Below are 14390 nucleotides of genomic sequence, written 5' to 3' on the forward strand. Positions count from 1 at the left end.
GTGAAAAACATTGTCCTCTCGACGAGTTTTAAATATTTTACATAATATTACATAATATTTGTTTTAGAAAATCACTGTTAAAGCTGTTGCCCTACATGTAATATGGTTTGAGGTGGATACAACACAGTGAAGCCAGCTGGAAAAAGTACAGGTCATTGGTTAAGATTAGAATATTTTAATGAAAAAAATACAAACTATTTTCAAAGAACATAAGGTTATAGCAGCATACAAACACACATACACATATATTTATATATACTGTACAGCCATGTGTGTGCCAGCTCATATTCACTGCTGAGCACACTGGTTCTCCATGCTGCTGTTAGAGCCGACATGGATCATCTCCACTGTTCTTTGTTTCTTTCTTCTCTCCTCTCTCTTGTTCTGCTGCTGGTTCTCTTCCAGCTCTCTCTCTTTACAGTCCGTCTCAGGAGAGCTGAGGGCGGGGTCAGAAACACAACATTGAGTCCTTTCATTCAGTATAAATTACATTTTCTAAGTGGGTTGTGTTAGTTCTTTAGAAATGATACTGTCAGCAGTGAGTTGAACCACATGATTTTCTTTTATTAAAGCCTGAAAATCTAAATGTCTTAATGTCATGAACAAGTATTTTTCTCAGACATAGTGTGCATTTTTAACATGGAACACAAATGCTAAACTATTTAGCATTTCATGTTGGTCAAGAAAAACCTTGGACCAATTCGTGATGGTTAATTAAAAACTTCTTTGTGCTTTTCATTCAAGAAAATTCCAATAGCCTAAACCAGAAGAATATCCATGAAGGATGAGTATTACAGGAGACAACAGACATAGTTTAGACAAAGACATAATCCTCATTTTTTATAAATAATTTTTAATAATAATAATAATTTTTTTTTGTTAAGTTGAGATATCATTCTGTTTTTATCTTGGAGAATCTGATATTTATGAATGTTTGGTCAAGTTTCTGCTGTTATATAATAATAATAAAAGTGTATTAGTATAGCACCTTTAGAAAACTGAGTTTACAATGTGCTTTGACAAACAAGCAATAATGACCACAGTAGGTAACAAAAGCTAGACAACACAGTCAATGTCAAGTTAAAGCAAGAGGACAGATGTAAACACGGCAGAGAGGAACCAGAGGATAAAGGGGAAAAGGAATTAGAATGAATTAGGAACAAATAAAACACAAGAAAACACATAAACATCACATGAAAGTAGGCCTATAAAAGTGAGTTTTAAGAATTTAAAAGAGGTCACTGATTCTGCAGCCTTATCTCGTTCCAAAGCCGAGGGGCCCTGACGGTAAAAGCGCGATCTTTAGATTTAAGCCTCGACTTTGGAACAACTAGAAGGGTACCACCTGAGAATCTAAGGCTGCGAGCTGGCTCATAAGGTGTCAAAAATGTTGCTAAGTAGCTTGGAGCCAGACCCATATGAGCTATAAAATGATCAGTAAAATCTTAAAATCAATTTTAAAAGTAACTGGAAGCCAAAGCAGAGAAACCAGGACTGGGGTGATGGGCTGCTGCATCCTGAGTTGAAGGCGAGAGAGTGCTTTTGGATTAACTCCAGAAAGGAGGGAGTTACAGGAATCTAGCTGGGAGAAGATGAGTGTGTGGATGACTTTTTCAAGGTCCATAATGGATACAATCACAGTAAACACACAGTGTTGGATTTTCTGGACAGAATACTAAACGTGATTCTTCAAATAACCGAAAAGTTTATGGAGGGAAGTGACTGGTGGAATGAACAATGATGCTAAAACCCTTCATATGACCTGCTGCCTGAAACTACAATTAGAATAAGAAGCACAAGATTGTGATTGTGTTAAAATAGGATGTGAACAACTAACTTTTTAATGTGTTTTTTTCTGCCTCTAAAGTCTCAAATGATGGACAGATTCCACACACACAGACTGACCTGGGGTTAGGAATCACCACGGGCTCATCCCCGCTGATCTTCACACACTTTGCAGGCCGTGGCTCAGCTTCTGGACCTGTAACACAAAGTGGGGATGGTTAACGGGGTCACTACATCACAAATCAAGTAATAAATACCTAATTAATGCTTAAGTATTTCACTTGTTAATCCCCAGCCTGCAAAGTTACTGACCTTCAGTGTTCACACCTTCTTTAAGGTTCACTGTCTCAGCTGGAGGAGAGATGTCTACAGTGTGAGTGTTTGTGACATCCATCTCTACTGCAACAACCTGATCGCCCTGATCAAGTGTGGTTCCTTCAGAGGAGGCTGTGACATCAACAGGAAGCTTCTCTTTCTTTCTCTTCTGGATCAGATTCTTCTTTGAGTCTGAGGGAACAATAAAACAAGAAATAAGTCCTCAGATTTCAACGACATCACCAGACACTCATGAAACAGTGCATACACATGGGTATCACTGTTGTTACCTTTTGGTTCATACTTGTGTTGCAGCTCCTCCACTCGTAGCTGCAGTTTGATCTTGTCACTCTGAGCCTGCAGCAGGAAACACAAATATACAAACAATAGTCCAAAGCTTATCTGTAAGTGTCATGTTTGCATATGGCCAGAAGTAGGTCTGGGAGAAGAAATTAGCTCTTAAGGGGATTGAGAAAACTTTGTGTCAAGAACGAATATAAACTTTCACTGACTATGGATGGATCAGCCAATAACACAAAAATAAACACGACACAGCCAGTCAAAGTCCAGGCCCAATTCCTATGACAAATTATTGTTTGAGTAACTGGTGAAGAATGGAAGTCCTCTCGAAAACAGAAGAAAATGATCATTATTGTTGCTGCTAATGCTAATAGTAGACCTGTTGACTTCAACTGTTGCAATTACGATTACTACAGCCTTTATAATTACTCTGCTTCTCGCGCTAATTTATTTTTTGCTCATTTTCACACTAGTGTATTACCTGTTGTTGTTGATGTAACAAGGACATATGTTGTTGTTGCTCTCTTTGCCTGTCTCTATCCTGCATCTCCTTCTATCCCATGTTCAGCCCATCCAGTCGAGGCAGATGGCTGTTCAACATGAGTCTGGTTCTGCTCGAGGTTTCTGCCTGTTAAAAGGACGTTTTTCTGCCAATGTGCCGAATGTTGCTAAGTGCTACTCATGGTGATTCATGTTGGGCCTCTCTTTAAATAACATAGCGGAGTCGGTCTAGACCTGCTCTGTTTGTAAAGTGTCTCAAGATAACTTTGGTTATGATTTGGCGCTATACAAATAAAATTTGATTTGAAACTCCCATCCCATCCCCAGGATTCAATGAATTCTTTCAGCAAAAATAAGCTGTCAGATGGATGGACATCAAAACATTTCTAGCGGAAAATATCTTTCTGTTTCAAGTCAAGTCATTGTCAATTCTCACATACTGGTTGTTTTCTACTTCATCTTTCTACCTGACGAGGGATTTTAGTCCACAAACATCTGGATCTAAAGATATCAGAGAAACAGTCTGAGGTCAAATTAGCAGCAGCTGAGCTCTCGGCCTCTCTTGACAGTCTGATTTCTGCTGAGCGGCATCGGAGAAACACTGATGTTAATCCAACATGAAATTCTTATATTAAGTGTAAGTTTAACATTTTGAATTATCTTTAATTAAAATGAAAAAAATGCAGCATTAAAATATGTGATGCATACATTTAGTGTATGTTAATATATATAATATCCATATTGATCAATAAAGACAAACTTAGACGGATCATACTGCAGAGCCCGAGCCAGAAGTGATTATTGTGTGCAGCGTTCATTGTTAATAGTTAGCAGAGTCTAGAACTGAGTCTCCAAGCTAAAGCAGGGCTAAAATAAAAATAACAAAAGGGCTGTGTTTTTGTAACATGACACCAGCATCATTGTGTCTCCAGCTCATATCTAGGAGCTGAAACTCTTCATCTCTCTAGGTCTTTCTTGACACAACCGACAGGTAAAGAAAACGTGTTCTTTCACAAGCTGCTGATAACATGTTTCAACCAATGACTGCACATATAGATGGATGACGCGTCTCCATCTGCTCTCATTGTACGAAATTGAAGCCACAATAGCCCCTGTGATAGGCGCTGCCATCTTGCGATGGTGACGTAATTTGGAGCCAGAGTCTGCGCAGTAGAGATTGGCGGGTGGAGCCACCATAGCCACTTCCACTAACCAAAACACACGCATAACTTACCGAACAAACAGCAAGGATTAGCAGCAGAACAGCTTCTTTGTGTTGGTCTGAGGTTAACGTTCACAGATATGGAAACTTCAATGACTGTAGTGAGCTGTCAATCATCCTTTATATAGCATCAAATAACTAATTAAAAGTAAACTTGTCAGAAAAATGAACACTTGGACGTAAATCAGCATGATAAGAACTAACTATAATGACAGAAAAATGTGTTTGACGTGTATTTTGATGTTATAGTTTGACTCATGTCCCATCTGTTAACATGGAGGAGGCGGGCTTTATGACCTATACTGCAGCCAGTCAGCAGGGGGCGATAGAGAGGGTTTGGCTTCACATTTAGGGAGCTGTCATGTCGTCCATCTTTTTATACAGTCTGTGGTTTCGATCAAACATCCACTCACAGACTCACAGTTCACTACACTGACCTATCCTGCTGCTTCTCTCATCACTTTACTACTTCAGATTTAAAAAAGTAAAATCCTATTATGAGTTGGGAGATGTGTAAGAGCTGCTTATATTTGCTTTCTTAGTGTTTATAGAGAACAACCTGTGACAGTCGGAGCTTCCTGTTACCTGTTTGAGCAGTCGTTCAGATGAGAAGAGTTTCCTCTCCAGCTCCAAAGCTCTCTGACTCTCCGACAAAGATTTCATCCTCTGCAGGGAAAGTTCATCTCCAAGACGCTCTGCATCCTTACTGAACACACAAGAACAGAAATTCAGCTGACAGCATGTATGCAGGAAAAAAAAAAATCCACTGCAGACAGAAAAGACACACCCTGGCTGTGAATTTGTGAATCAGAAGTGGTATTTATTTTACTTAAAGTTACCCATAATTCCACTACTAGTAAGGCTAAATCCAACCTCTGTTTCTTTTCTCGGTCCTCTTCTTTGCAAAAATGTATTTTAATTTACTGAGAAAATGAGGCATGAGCATGCATGATAATAAAAACTCACACTGTGTTGTTGAGCTTCATTTTAAGCAGGTCGGTGTAATAAGTTTCATCTTGGCCATCAACGCTTTCTGCTGGAGCTGGATTAGCTGGCTGAGACTTCAACATCATCTAAACACACACACACACACACACACACACACACACACACACACACACACACACACACACACACACACACACACACACACACACACACACACACACACACACACAAATACAAATACAAATACAAATACACACACTTACTTTACATCGTGTTCTGTTGAAAACATGAAGGTCAGAATCTTAAAAGTGCACCAAACAGAACAATGACCCTTCACCTCACATGTTTACCACTTTCAGTGTTTTGACAACAGAAATAAGACAATTTGATTTCTATCATCGTTACAGTTTTGGTGTCTTATCTCCAACACATTCATGAGCTGAAAGATCTACATAAGTTCGAGGGAAATTTGGGGATTGACTTTCTGTGGAGATGTTTCTTTAAACCAAAAACAGCCCTTACATTACTCTCTTCGAAGCTACCAGACTACACTGAAAAAACTTTACAGACCAAAGTAGTTGCTGGATTTTGTTTGTGTTCTTGTGTTGTGTAGGATACCATTTAAAAAAAGTCACACAATAACACAAAAAAATCCCATAGTCCTGTCGTCTGCATGATTAATAAACAGTTTTTGTAAATATAGTGGTGGCTTTTGAGAGTGTGATGTATTGGCTGTTTCTGGTTAACAAACATTTTAGTCTTTACATAAAGGTCTGTCTCTGTCGGAATCCTTTCCGTAGTGTGGTCAGACACTTGATCAGGTGCATTTGCCTGCGAGGATTAGGCTGCAACTATTACAGCTTATTCCATGGCTGCCGAGCTGAAACAATTTCAAAACCTTTTAGTCATAAAAAAAAACAAATATGTAAGAAAATGGGCTATGGTTTAAAATATCCCTTTAATTCTCCACTAAGTTTTCTTCTTGATCTATGAGCAGATAGGCAACTCATCCAGCCACCGCATCACCCAGGTGTAGAACTGCTACTTTGTGCCAACTGCTATCAGACTCTACAACAGCAGTGGAAGCTATGGACTGTCATCATGCTGAACAGCCCCCTTCAGCACACAGGATCTTGTGTTTATTAAAGTTCTGTGTGCTGACCATCAAAGAAAGGTCATCAGAATGAGGTAGATGATGGAGAGTTTGGTGTCGGTCACAGGCAGTTTTTTTTAAAATGGAATTTAATTCTTATCAGTTAACAGTTAATGACCATTAACGGGGGTCAGTTATCAATTAGACAAGAACCTCTAAATTAGCATGCCTAAGTCTTACTTGTATAACAGCTGTATATACACCTCTTATTTTATTTATTTTATCTATTCTTATTTTTGTATTGTATTTTACTCGTGCTGCTGAAACACCAGAATTTTCCCACTGGGGATCAATAAAGGTTTATCTAATCTTATAAGACTTGTAGGTGTTTAAGGCTCACCTCCACCTTCTCCAGTCTCTGCAGTTTAGTCATCAGATTTTGGATCTCTCCGTTTTTCTCTGACAGCATGGACTGCAGTCTCTCCAGCTGAGCCGGATCAGCCCTGGAGCCCTGGAGCTGCATCAGAGTGGCGATCTGCACCTGTAGGACACATGCACATCCACGCTGTTATTCAAGCTAGTGAGAAATAACAGTGCACATTAAAGCCAATATATAAGTCCATTACTAGGCCATTACTACAGGCGGTACCTTCATGCGCTGCAGCTGCTGCTTGCTGAAGGCGTATTGTTTCTGCAGGGATTGATACTGGACCTTCATACTGATCAGCTGTCTCTCCATGTCAGCTCGCCTATCCTCCAACTGCAACACAAACAGTGAATGTAAGCACGCAGAAATGTTTTTATTTAGTTCAACCACTTCTTGTTTGCCAAATATCAGGGACTTTGGAGTGACAGAGAATTATCGCTGATTTTGAGTCTGGTTAGAAGAGTTTAATTCATTTCTTGCTGTTTGTTTCCGGAACTTGGTTTCTACCTCAGCAAACAGGGAGTTCCCTTTGCTGTTGGGATCCTGGGCCTGCTGTAGAACCTGGTCCAACTGGATCTGGAGGTCTCTGTTCGTCTCACGAGATTTCTGAAAGAAGAAAAGACATACAGCATGAGCATACACACACAGAGATACACAGAAACTCACAGACATGTTTACATGCTCTTAAGGTTAGAGATCACATTACAAACGTGTTTTTCCATTCAGTTGTTATATTCACTGTCTGAAAACAAAAAGTAAAACCTTAGAAAAAGTCTTAGAATTACGGTTAGCATCCTTGTATAGTAGATAATAACACCACCAAGTATAAAATCAAAAGCAACACACAGTTTCCACTCAGAGTCTAAATAAGTCAACTTCCAACAGACAATCTGTGCTGTGAGGAAAAAAAAGCTTTTATAAAAAGAAGCACCGTGATGCACTCAAGCAACTATCAAAATAAGTAACATTTCCTATATGCTCGGGGGTAGAACCCAAACCTGATATACTGATTATATAGATTAACAGTAATCCAGTTACCCCACTGCATTGTGATATATTCCCCTCTAAAATAAGCATTTTTGGACTGTTTTTTAACTCGTGGTTTTTCAGCTGGATTGTGTATGCTTTTGACTGGAATGCAATCTGTTTTTAACTACCGTATAAAGCAGTTATATTTTTAACATGCCCTGATTCCAAACAACATCAGGCAAAGTGGCGATTAAAACTACTTTCAGCTAACTCCTGTCCATCTACATCTGCCTGCTGTTGATAAATGTACACTGATCCTTTGCAAATAAAAAAAATTAATCAAACAAACGCTCTGTCTGACAAGCTGTGTCACCTGAGTCCTCTAAGTTCACATACAATATATCATGCTTCCTGGTAATTTAACAAATAATTAGTCCATATGAAATAACCACATGTTAAAGCCTATTTTGGGATAATACTGTGTGAACTGAATACTTGACAAATAAAAAGTACTGAGTTTCCATTTTCACTTGGGCTGAGCCTGAGTCCTTTCCTGCACGTTAATGTCCATGTCAATAAACAGCTCCTCCCCATTTGGTTCACTCCCATGTGCAAGGATTAGAACGTAAAAAATGAAGTAAAAATTGCCATTAAGCAGTTCAGTTGCTGGTTTTGTGACATCACGATAGAGACAATATAGAAAAACACATACGATAGACATTTTCATATTGTTTTAATGATATATATTGTCATATTGCCCAGCCCTAGATGAAACTGTTTATTAGTTTTAATCACGTTTCAGTCATGCTGACCCTTTGTAGTTTTTGTCCAGTTTTAGTCAACTACTACAAACATTGTAGTCAGTAAAGTACTGACTACAATGTTTGAGTCAAAACACTTTCTCTCTCTCTTTAAACTAATTCAATAAGCCTGATACGGGTTCAATCTGCTGTAAAGCGCCGTCCTTCCATTAATTATTTCCTGACAATGTCCGATGATTTGTACGTCTGACAGCCCATCACCAACATTTTAGTCCCGTCTCGTCTCATTAACGAAAACAAAATACACGTCAGAGTTTTTATTATCAACTATCTATTTTTAGCTCGTCTTCGTCAAGAAAAAAAAAAAAGATTGTTGGCGAACACATCGTCATAATTTTGGTTAACTAAACTAACACTGGATGCAAGAAGAGGATGTGTAACAGCTTGGCTGCTCTCTGTCGACTGAAAAAAAAACCTTCTCTAAACTTTCCCAAAAGAATCAGATTCTGACTCTGCTAACACCAAATAATCGCATCCAAATGTATCCAAAGCAACAAGGTTACATTGCTGAATGACATCTGCACCAACCAGCAGCACAACAGTATAAGACCTGAAATAAACAGGAGAGGTCCCAGGACTGTCAGTGCTTTTACAGGTGGGAAATTTGTGCAACTGTCAGAACGAACAGATACGAGAGGGGAAAAGCAAGGTGACATTTTAAACTAATTCATGAATCACTGATGGTGTCGTTTTCTCAGGAGGATGAAAAAATATAAAGGACGCTAAAATGAGTCACATAACATACTTTAGCAGCTGTCTGTGAGTGGGGGGAAAAGTTAATTTTAAGTGAGGTATTGAAAATGTTTAGTCTAATCAGTATTAAAATAAGTCCTCAATGGCCCGTGTTGACAAAAGCAAATAAATGTTCAAATAAAAACAGTAGGTTGAAGTTTATTTCAGTAATTCTCTGTACATGTGTATCTTGATGTTGCTATGTTTACCTCTAAAGCGTTAAACCAGGACACAGCCTCTTTCTCTCTGTCCTCTTTCTCCTCTGTGATTCGCTCCAGCTGTCTCTGCAGGCTGCTGCGGGTCAGCTCCAGCTGCTGCTCCCTGTACTGACACTCCTGCAGCGTCTGCTCCAACTCCACCTGCGAGACAAAAAACAAACATCCAGCTTACTTATGAATACAACTGCACCTTATGGAGGAAGGCAAGGATGCATTGGGGAATCCACTGAGATCAGTGGGAAAGCAGCAGGTTTACAGGAAGTGTTAGCATGTCGCTGGCTACCTCTGCTCTCCCTCACCTTAACGTTCTCCAGCTCCATGATCTTCATCTGCACCTCCATCATCTCGGACGTCATGGAGCTCTGCGTGTGTTCGCTCAGAGCTCGCAGCTCCTCCACCTTGTTGTTCAGAGTCTCAGTCTGCACCTCTAGTTTGTGTTTCAGCTGTTTCTCGCTCAGCTGCGATTCCTCCAGAGCCGACTGCAGCCTCAGCATCTGAGAGAGAAAACAGGTGTCAGCTGATAATGTCAGTCCTTGACTTACTTCATATGGTTTATAGATGTACTGATCACACACACAACACTTTGCTAGATTCTTGATTTCACCAATCAAAGGTCAATCTCTGAATTTCTTATAAACATCTTGACTTTAAAAGAGGGAAACCCTGAGTCTTTTAGAGGGGCGAAGGCAAATATCCAAATGTCCATCTATCCGTGACAGAAGTTATTAATATTAACTTTTTATGTTGCATTATGAACATTTCTTCCTTTAGGGCTGACCGGATGTGTTACCAGGTTGAAGTTGTCTGAACTTTGTTTCTTACTCATAACGCCTGAATTATATTGTAAAAACATCTGTCTAGCAAAAGGTGTTTTATGAGGAGCAGACAAATTAGAGCTCATGTTGTTTACCTTGTTGTTGAGCTCACTGAGAGCTGCGCTGTGGCTCCTCTCCAGATGTTCTTGATTCTCCTGAAGCTGCTGTCTCTGCTGGTTCTTCACACAGTCGTAGTCTGACTGCAGAGACTCCAGCATACGACTCTTTAGCTCCACTTCCTTCTGCAGGGAGTACTTGTCTTGCTCGAGGGCCTTTGACAAACAAATCACATACAGACAGGTGTAAAAGTTTGAAACATAATATCTCAGATTGGGATATGGATAAGCTGCCTCTTTTCTGTGTCATACCTCGAGCGCGTTGGTCATCTCCACTCTCTGCTCGTCCAGTCTGTTCTGCAGCTCCATCTGCTGGTTGAGGAGATTCAGGCCAGCTTGAGCCGCCTGATGGACCTGCTCCTCTTTCTCCCTCAGCTGGCACCTCAGCCGCTCGATCTGCTCTTCTGCTGCCATCTAGAAAGAGAAGAAAAAGAGGATGTTTGTAAAAACCTGCTTCATGCTTCCTGTGTCACGCTAACTGAAACTTAACACAAGCCTCATAATAAATGGTCGACTTTAAAAACCTTCTTCACAACCTAGCCCCCGCCTACTTCTCTGACCTCCTCCAGGAGTACACCCCCTCTCGCTCCCTGCGCTCATCCTCCGCCGGTCTTCTGACTGTCCCCACCTCACGCCTCAGCACCATGGGTGCAATGGCTTTCAGCTGCACTGCTCCCAGGCTCTGGAACTCCCTCCCCCCCTCACATCCGACAGTCTGACACCATAACAGCATTTAAATCCCACCTCAAAACCCACCTGTTCACTGGCATACATACTCCGATGCTCTGTACCTTCTGTTTTCCCTTGTATCCCTATAGTCTTTTTGTCCTTACCCCTCCTCCCTCACGTGTTTGCATACTACATGTCTCTTGCTCTGTTTTTTACTCTTGTTGTTTTATACTGGTTTTAACTATGCTTGTTTTAATACTGTTCGTTTTAACTATGTTTTTCTATGCTCTGTAAGCTGACCTTGGGTGCCTTCAAATAAAATGTATTATTATTGTCATTAAAACAATGATGTCAAACTGATTAAGAATTTAGAAAATCCTGACTCTGATCACCCTTCCCGCCATGTACTGCACAGACACTGGAGCTCTTTCTCTTGCAGACTGGTTCAGCTTCACTGCCAGAAGCACTAAGACAGATAATCTTTCCTGCCCAAAGCAATAACTCTCTAACACCTCAATACTGTTGAACAGAGAACTTTTAGTCTCTGTCTAATCAAACTGCACTCTATTCTGCTCCTGCAATAACTTTGCATAGGGTGCATTTGCACATCCAAACTCTCATATGCCTTGCTATGCATCATGTTTATATTTCATGACATCTGATATTTCATTATCTACTGAACAGTATTGTAGTATATTGATGACAGTTGTAAACTGTAATGATTTAATCCTTTCATTGTTGTCTATACCGAATGTCCCCTCTGACGATCAATAAAGGACTATCTTATCTCTTATTGATATGGACCTATGTGTCTGACATAAAGAAATGAAATAAAATAAAGTATATTGTTTTAGTGTATCCTACTGTATAGATATTTACCTAATTAGATTTGTAAAGGATGCTTCGTTTTTTTCCTAGCACCATTTTGTTGTATATTAATCTGTTCCGGTAATTTTTTTTTTTTTTTGACATATTTATATTGGGTATACACGATATTGAATTTTTTGCCGATATCTGATATGCCAATATTTTCCAATCCTTTTTGCGGATTGCCGATTTCGAAACCGATATATTAGGCACATGTTTCTTTCCACCTAATTGCAGAGAACATCAAGTCCCCCCTGAAGTGGAGTTGATATCATGCCTACTCTTATTGTAGTGTCCCACTGGCAGATGCAGAAATAACACAATACAGTGCTTTTTAAAATGTACACATTCACTGGGTATGATAAGAAAACTACTGAAACTTAGGTTATGTAAAAAATGCCATATCTATTTGTATGTAACATTTTCTTTCAAATAAAACCTCGCATGACCGAAGCTGAGCAACCATTGCAAATAGCAACTTTGCTGTCCGTTTTGGATATTTAGAAACTGCCATAACACTGACATCTAGCACCCTTCTTCACGCTTGATGGAAGAGGTGTGGTGCATGCAGGGCGCTCACACTTTCGCCAAGTTAATGTCGTAGCAATACGCAAAGCTTTTTTTAGAGAATCATATAGTATATCTGTCGATGCCGATGTGTCATGTTCAAGCCATAATCCAGTGCAGATACCCATAACATGCAGATAATATCGTGCATTCGTATTGAATTGGATGTTTTTGTTGATGGTTGAAAATCGATGGCAATTTATGTTGCTCCCAGGTCTATAGGACCCCTCGTCTCAATTAGATTTCCTCCTGTATGAATCAAGGTTAAATAAAATGACAGAATTCGCAGTTCTGCTGCACATAAGAGCTGCAGCATTAACAGAAGTCCTAGTAGGGTAACCATAGGTTAAATAATGGGAGGGTACTTTGCGTTATATTGAAGCAGACTGGGGTATGACTGTACTTTCTGCACATTCTCTCTGAATTTAATTGTTAACTTTCGCACACTCCCTTGGCATTATCTTAAATATTCCAGCACAGACTGTACGGCTCTTAATTAGACCTATTATTATGGTTTAATGCATTTTAATGCTCTATTGACAGCAGGAGTATCGCTGTTTACTTGATTAAATATTCTATTTTGCTGCTAGCGTTGTATGTTAATTATTAAGCACCAAACACCGATACAAACTGCCTGAATGTGACACTGTGTAACGAACGTAACGTTGCAATAAACCGGATTCAGGGCGACGTTGGCACAGATTTTAAATGACGTTAGCACAGTTGACATATTCCCCTATTTTTGGAGACAGATTATCGGCGACACAACGACAGCGGGGGTCGAAAACGTGAGTTTTTGCAAACAACATAAGGCTAGTAATACAGACGTAGTTAGCTTTAACTAACTTTAACGTTTTTATTCACCTAGCAAATGTAAAGTTCTACAATAATGGCGCCTAGCTAGCAAAGTTAACAGTTACCTTCTCAACTAGTGTTTACTCAGAGTCTCAGACGAAACGGGTAACTTCAGAGATTTGACTGATCTGAGTAACTCTTACTATCATTTACTGTGACGTGTACGGTGCCGACTGGTGCTACAAAAAAGCACAATGCAATAACAAAAATAACAAATGAAAACATATAGTTTACCTTTTCACCGATCAGGAGTGTGTCAAACCGCCACAGTTTGAATTTAGCTCACGTGAACTATCGCGAGACCACAGTCGGCCCAAACGAGAGTTGGTCCTGATTGGCCAGGCAGGGATAGTTCAGCCCATGACGTACGAGATTTGACACAGAATACTTGGTATGAAGCAGACCATATCTCTTTATATGGGTCTGACATTTAATATATCTCTTGTTAATTTCGCCCCAAAAGAGGGTATTTACGGTATGAATTTAAAGCACAAGGATTGAAAAGAAAGGCTTTCTGAAAGATGAGAAATGACTTTTGCTTTCATATGTCTCAGTCACAACTAAAGACACAGTATGTGTCCACCAATGAATGTTGTACAGTCTATAGTGTTCACAGTTCTTACTGTCCTGTTTCTTGTTTGTTTATATTAAAGTATAACGTTTTGGAATATCTTTTTCATTTAAATCATTTTTACTTCAGCTTTAATTCTTGTTTAATTTATGACTTGGAAAACATTATAGCCACTACATATAAAGAATAATTGATTTTTAAATCATTTTAGTGAGACTGAAATTGTGTAAAACCTCATAGCTAACATTGGGCCTTCTTTACCAACTGTTCTTAAAAACACAGTATTCTTCTTAACACCCACTTATGCATTTTTTAAGATTCACCAATGTTTTCTTATCTGGGATTTGTTCTTTGGTAAAAAACAAAATAGGAACACATAATACGCACATTTCCACAAGGTTGTACTAAATTTAACTGCTAAAGCTTTAAGACAAATACAATGGTGTAAAAAATGCAAAACTTAACAGTTTTAATGGAGTAAAAATTTTAAGTATCATTACATGTAAACCTGGGCGTATTTTTTGTCCTAGTCCAGCGCTGGTTCAGACTGCAATCAAACTTTACTTTTCTAAACATTTCAAAGATGCTGTTCGCACAAA

At 39.3% G+C, this 14390-nt stretch overlaps 1 protein-coding gene across 1 annotated transcript; it reads right to left on the minus strand.

Moving 5' to 3' along the window:
• Nucleotides 1–269: 269 nt before the first annotated feature.
• On the minus strand, nt 270–10379 carry spdl1 (spindle apparatus coiled-coil protein 1). Its single transcript, XM_069670359.1, has 12 exons — nt 10242–10379; nt 9631–9825; nt 9323–9472; nt 7099–7197; nt 6814–6924; nt 6565–6705; nt 5090–5196; nt 4709–4829; nt 2391–2457; nt 2098–2292; nt 1906–1981; nt 270–436 (listed from the first exon to the last, which is right to left on the minus strand). Exons 1-12 carry the CDS (start codon nt 10362–10364, stop codon nt 289–291), a joined length of 1533 nt encoding a protein of 510 aa, XP_069526460.1. The 5' UTR covers nt 10365–10379; the 3' UTR covers nt 270–288.
• Between the last annotated feature and the right edge of the window lie 4011 nt (nt 10380–14390).

Source organism: Semicossyphus pulcher, unplaced genomic scaffold (genome assembly GCF_022749685.1).
Source record: "Semicossyphus pulcher isolate SPU_LCO1_2020_fin unplaced genomic scaffold, fSemPul1.0.p SCAF_2, whole genome shotgun sequence".
Taxonomy (NCBI): Eukaryota; Metazoa; Chordata; class Actinopteri; order Labriformes; family Labridae; genus Semicossyphus; species Semicossyphus pulcher.

Excerpts from the sequence above, each read along its gene's own strand:
- spdl1 (XM_069670359.1), bottom strand. The coding sequence starts at position 10,364 with ATGCTGGAGTCTCTGCAGTCAGACTACGACTGTGTGAAGAACCAGCAG. Across the intron at positions 2,458-4,708 it reads CTGAACGACTGCTCAAACAG|GCTCAGAGTGACAAGATCAA; the intron begins GTAACAGGAAGC and ends TTCCTGCTGCAG. Across the intron at positions 2,293-2,390 it reads ACACAAGTATGAACCAAAAG|ACTCAAAGAAGAATCTGATC; the intron begins GTAACAACAGTG and ends TTGTTCCCTCAG.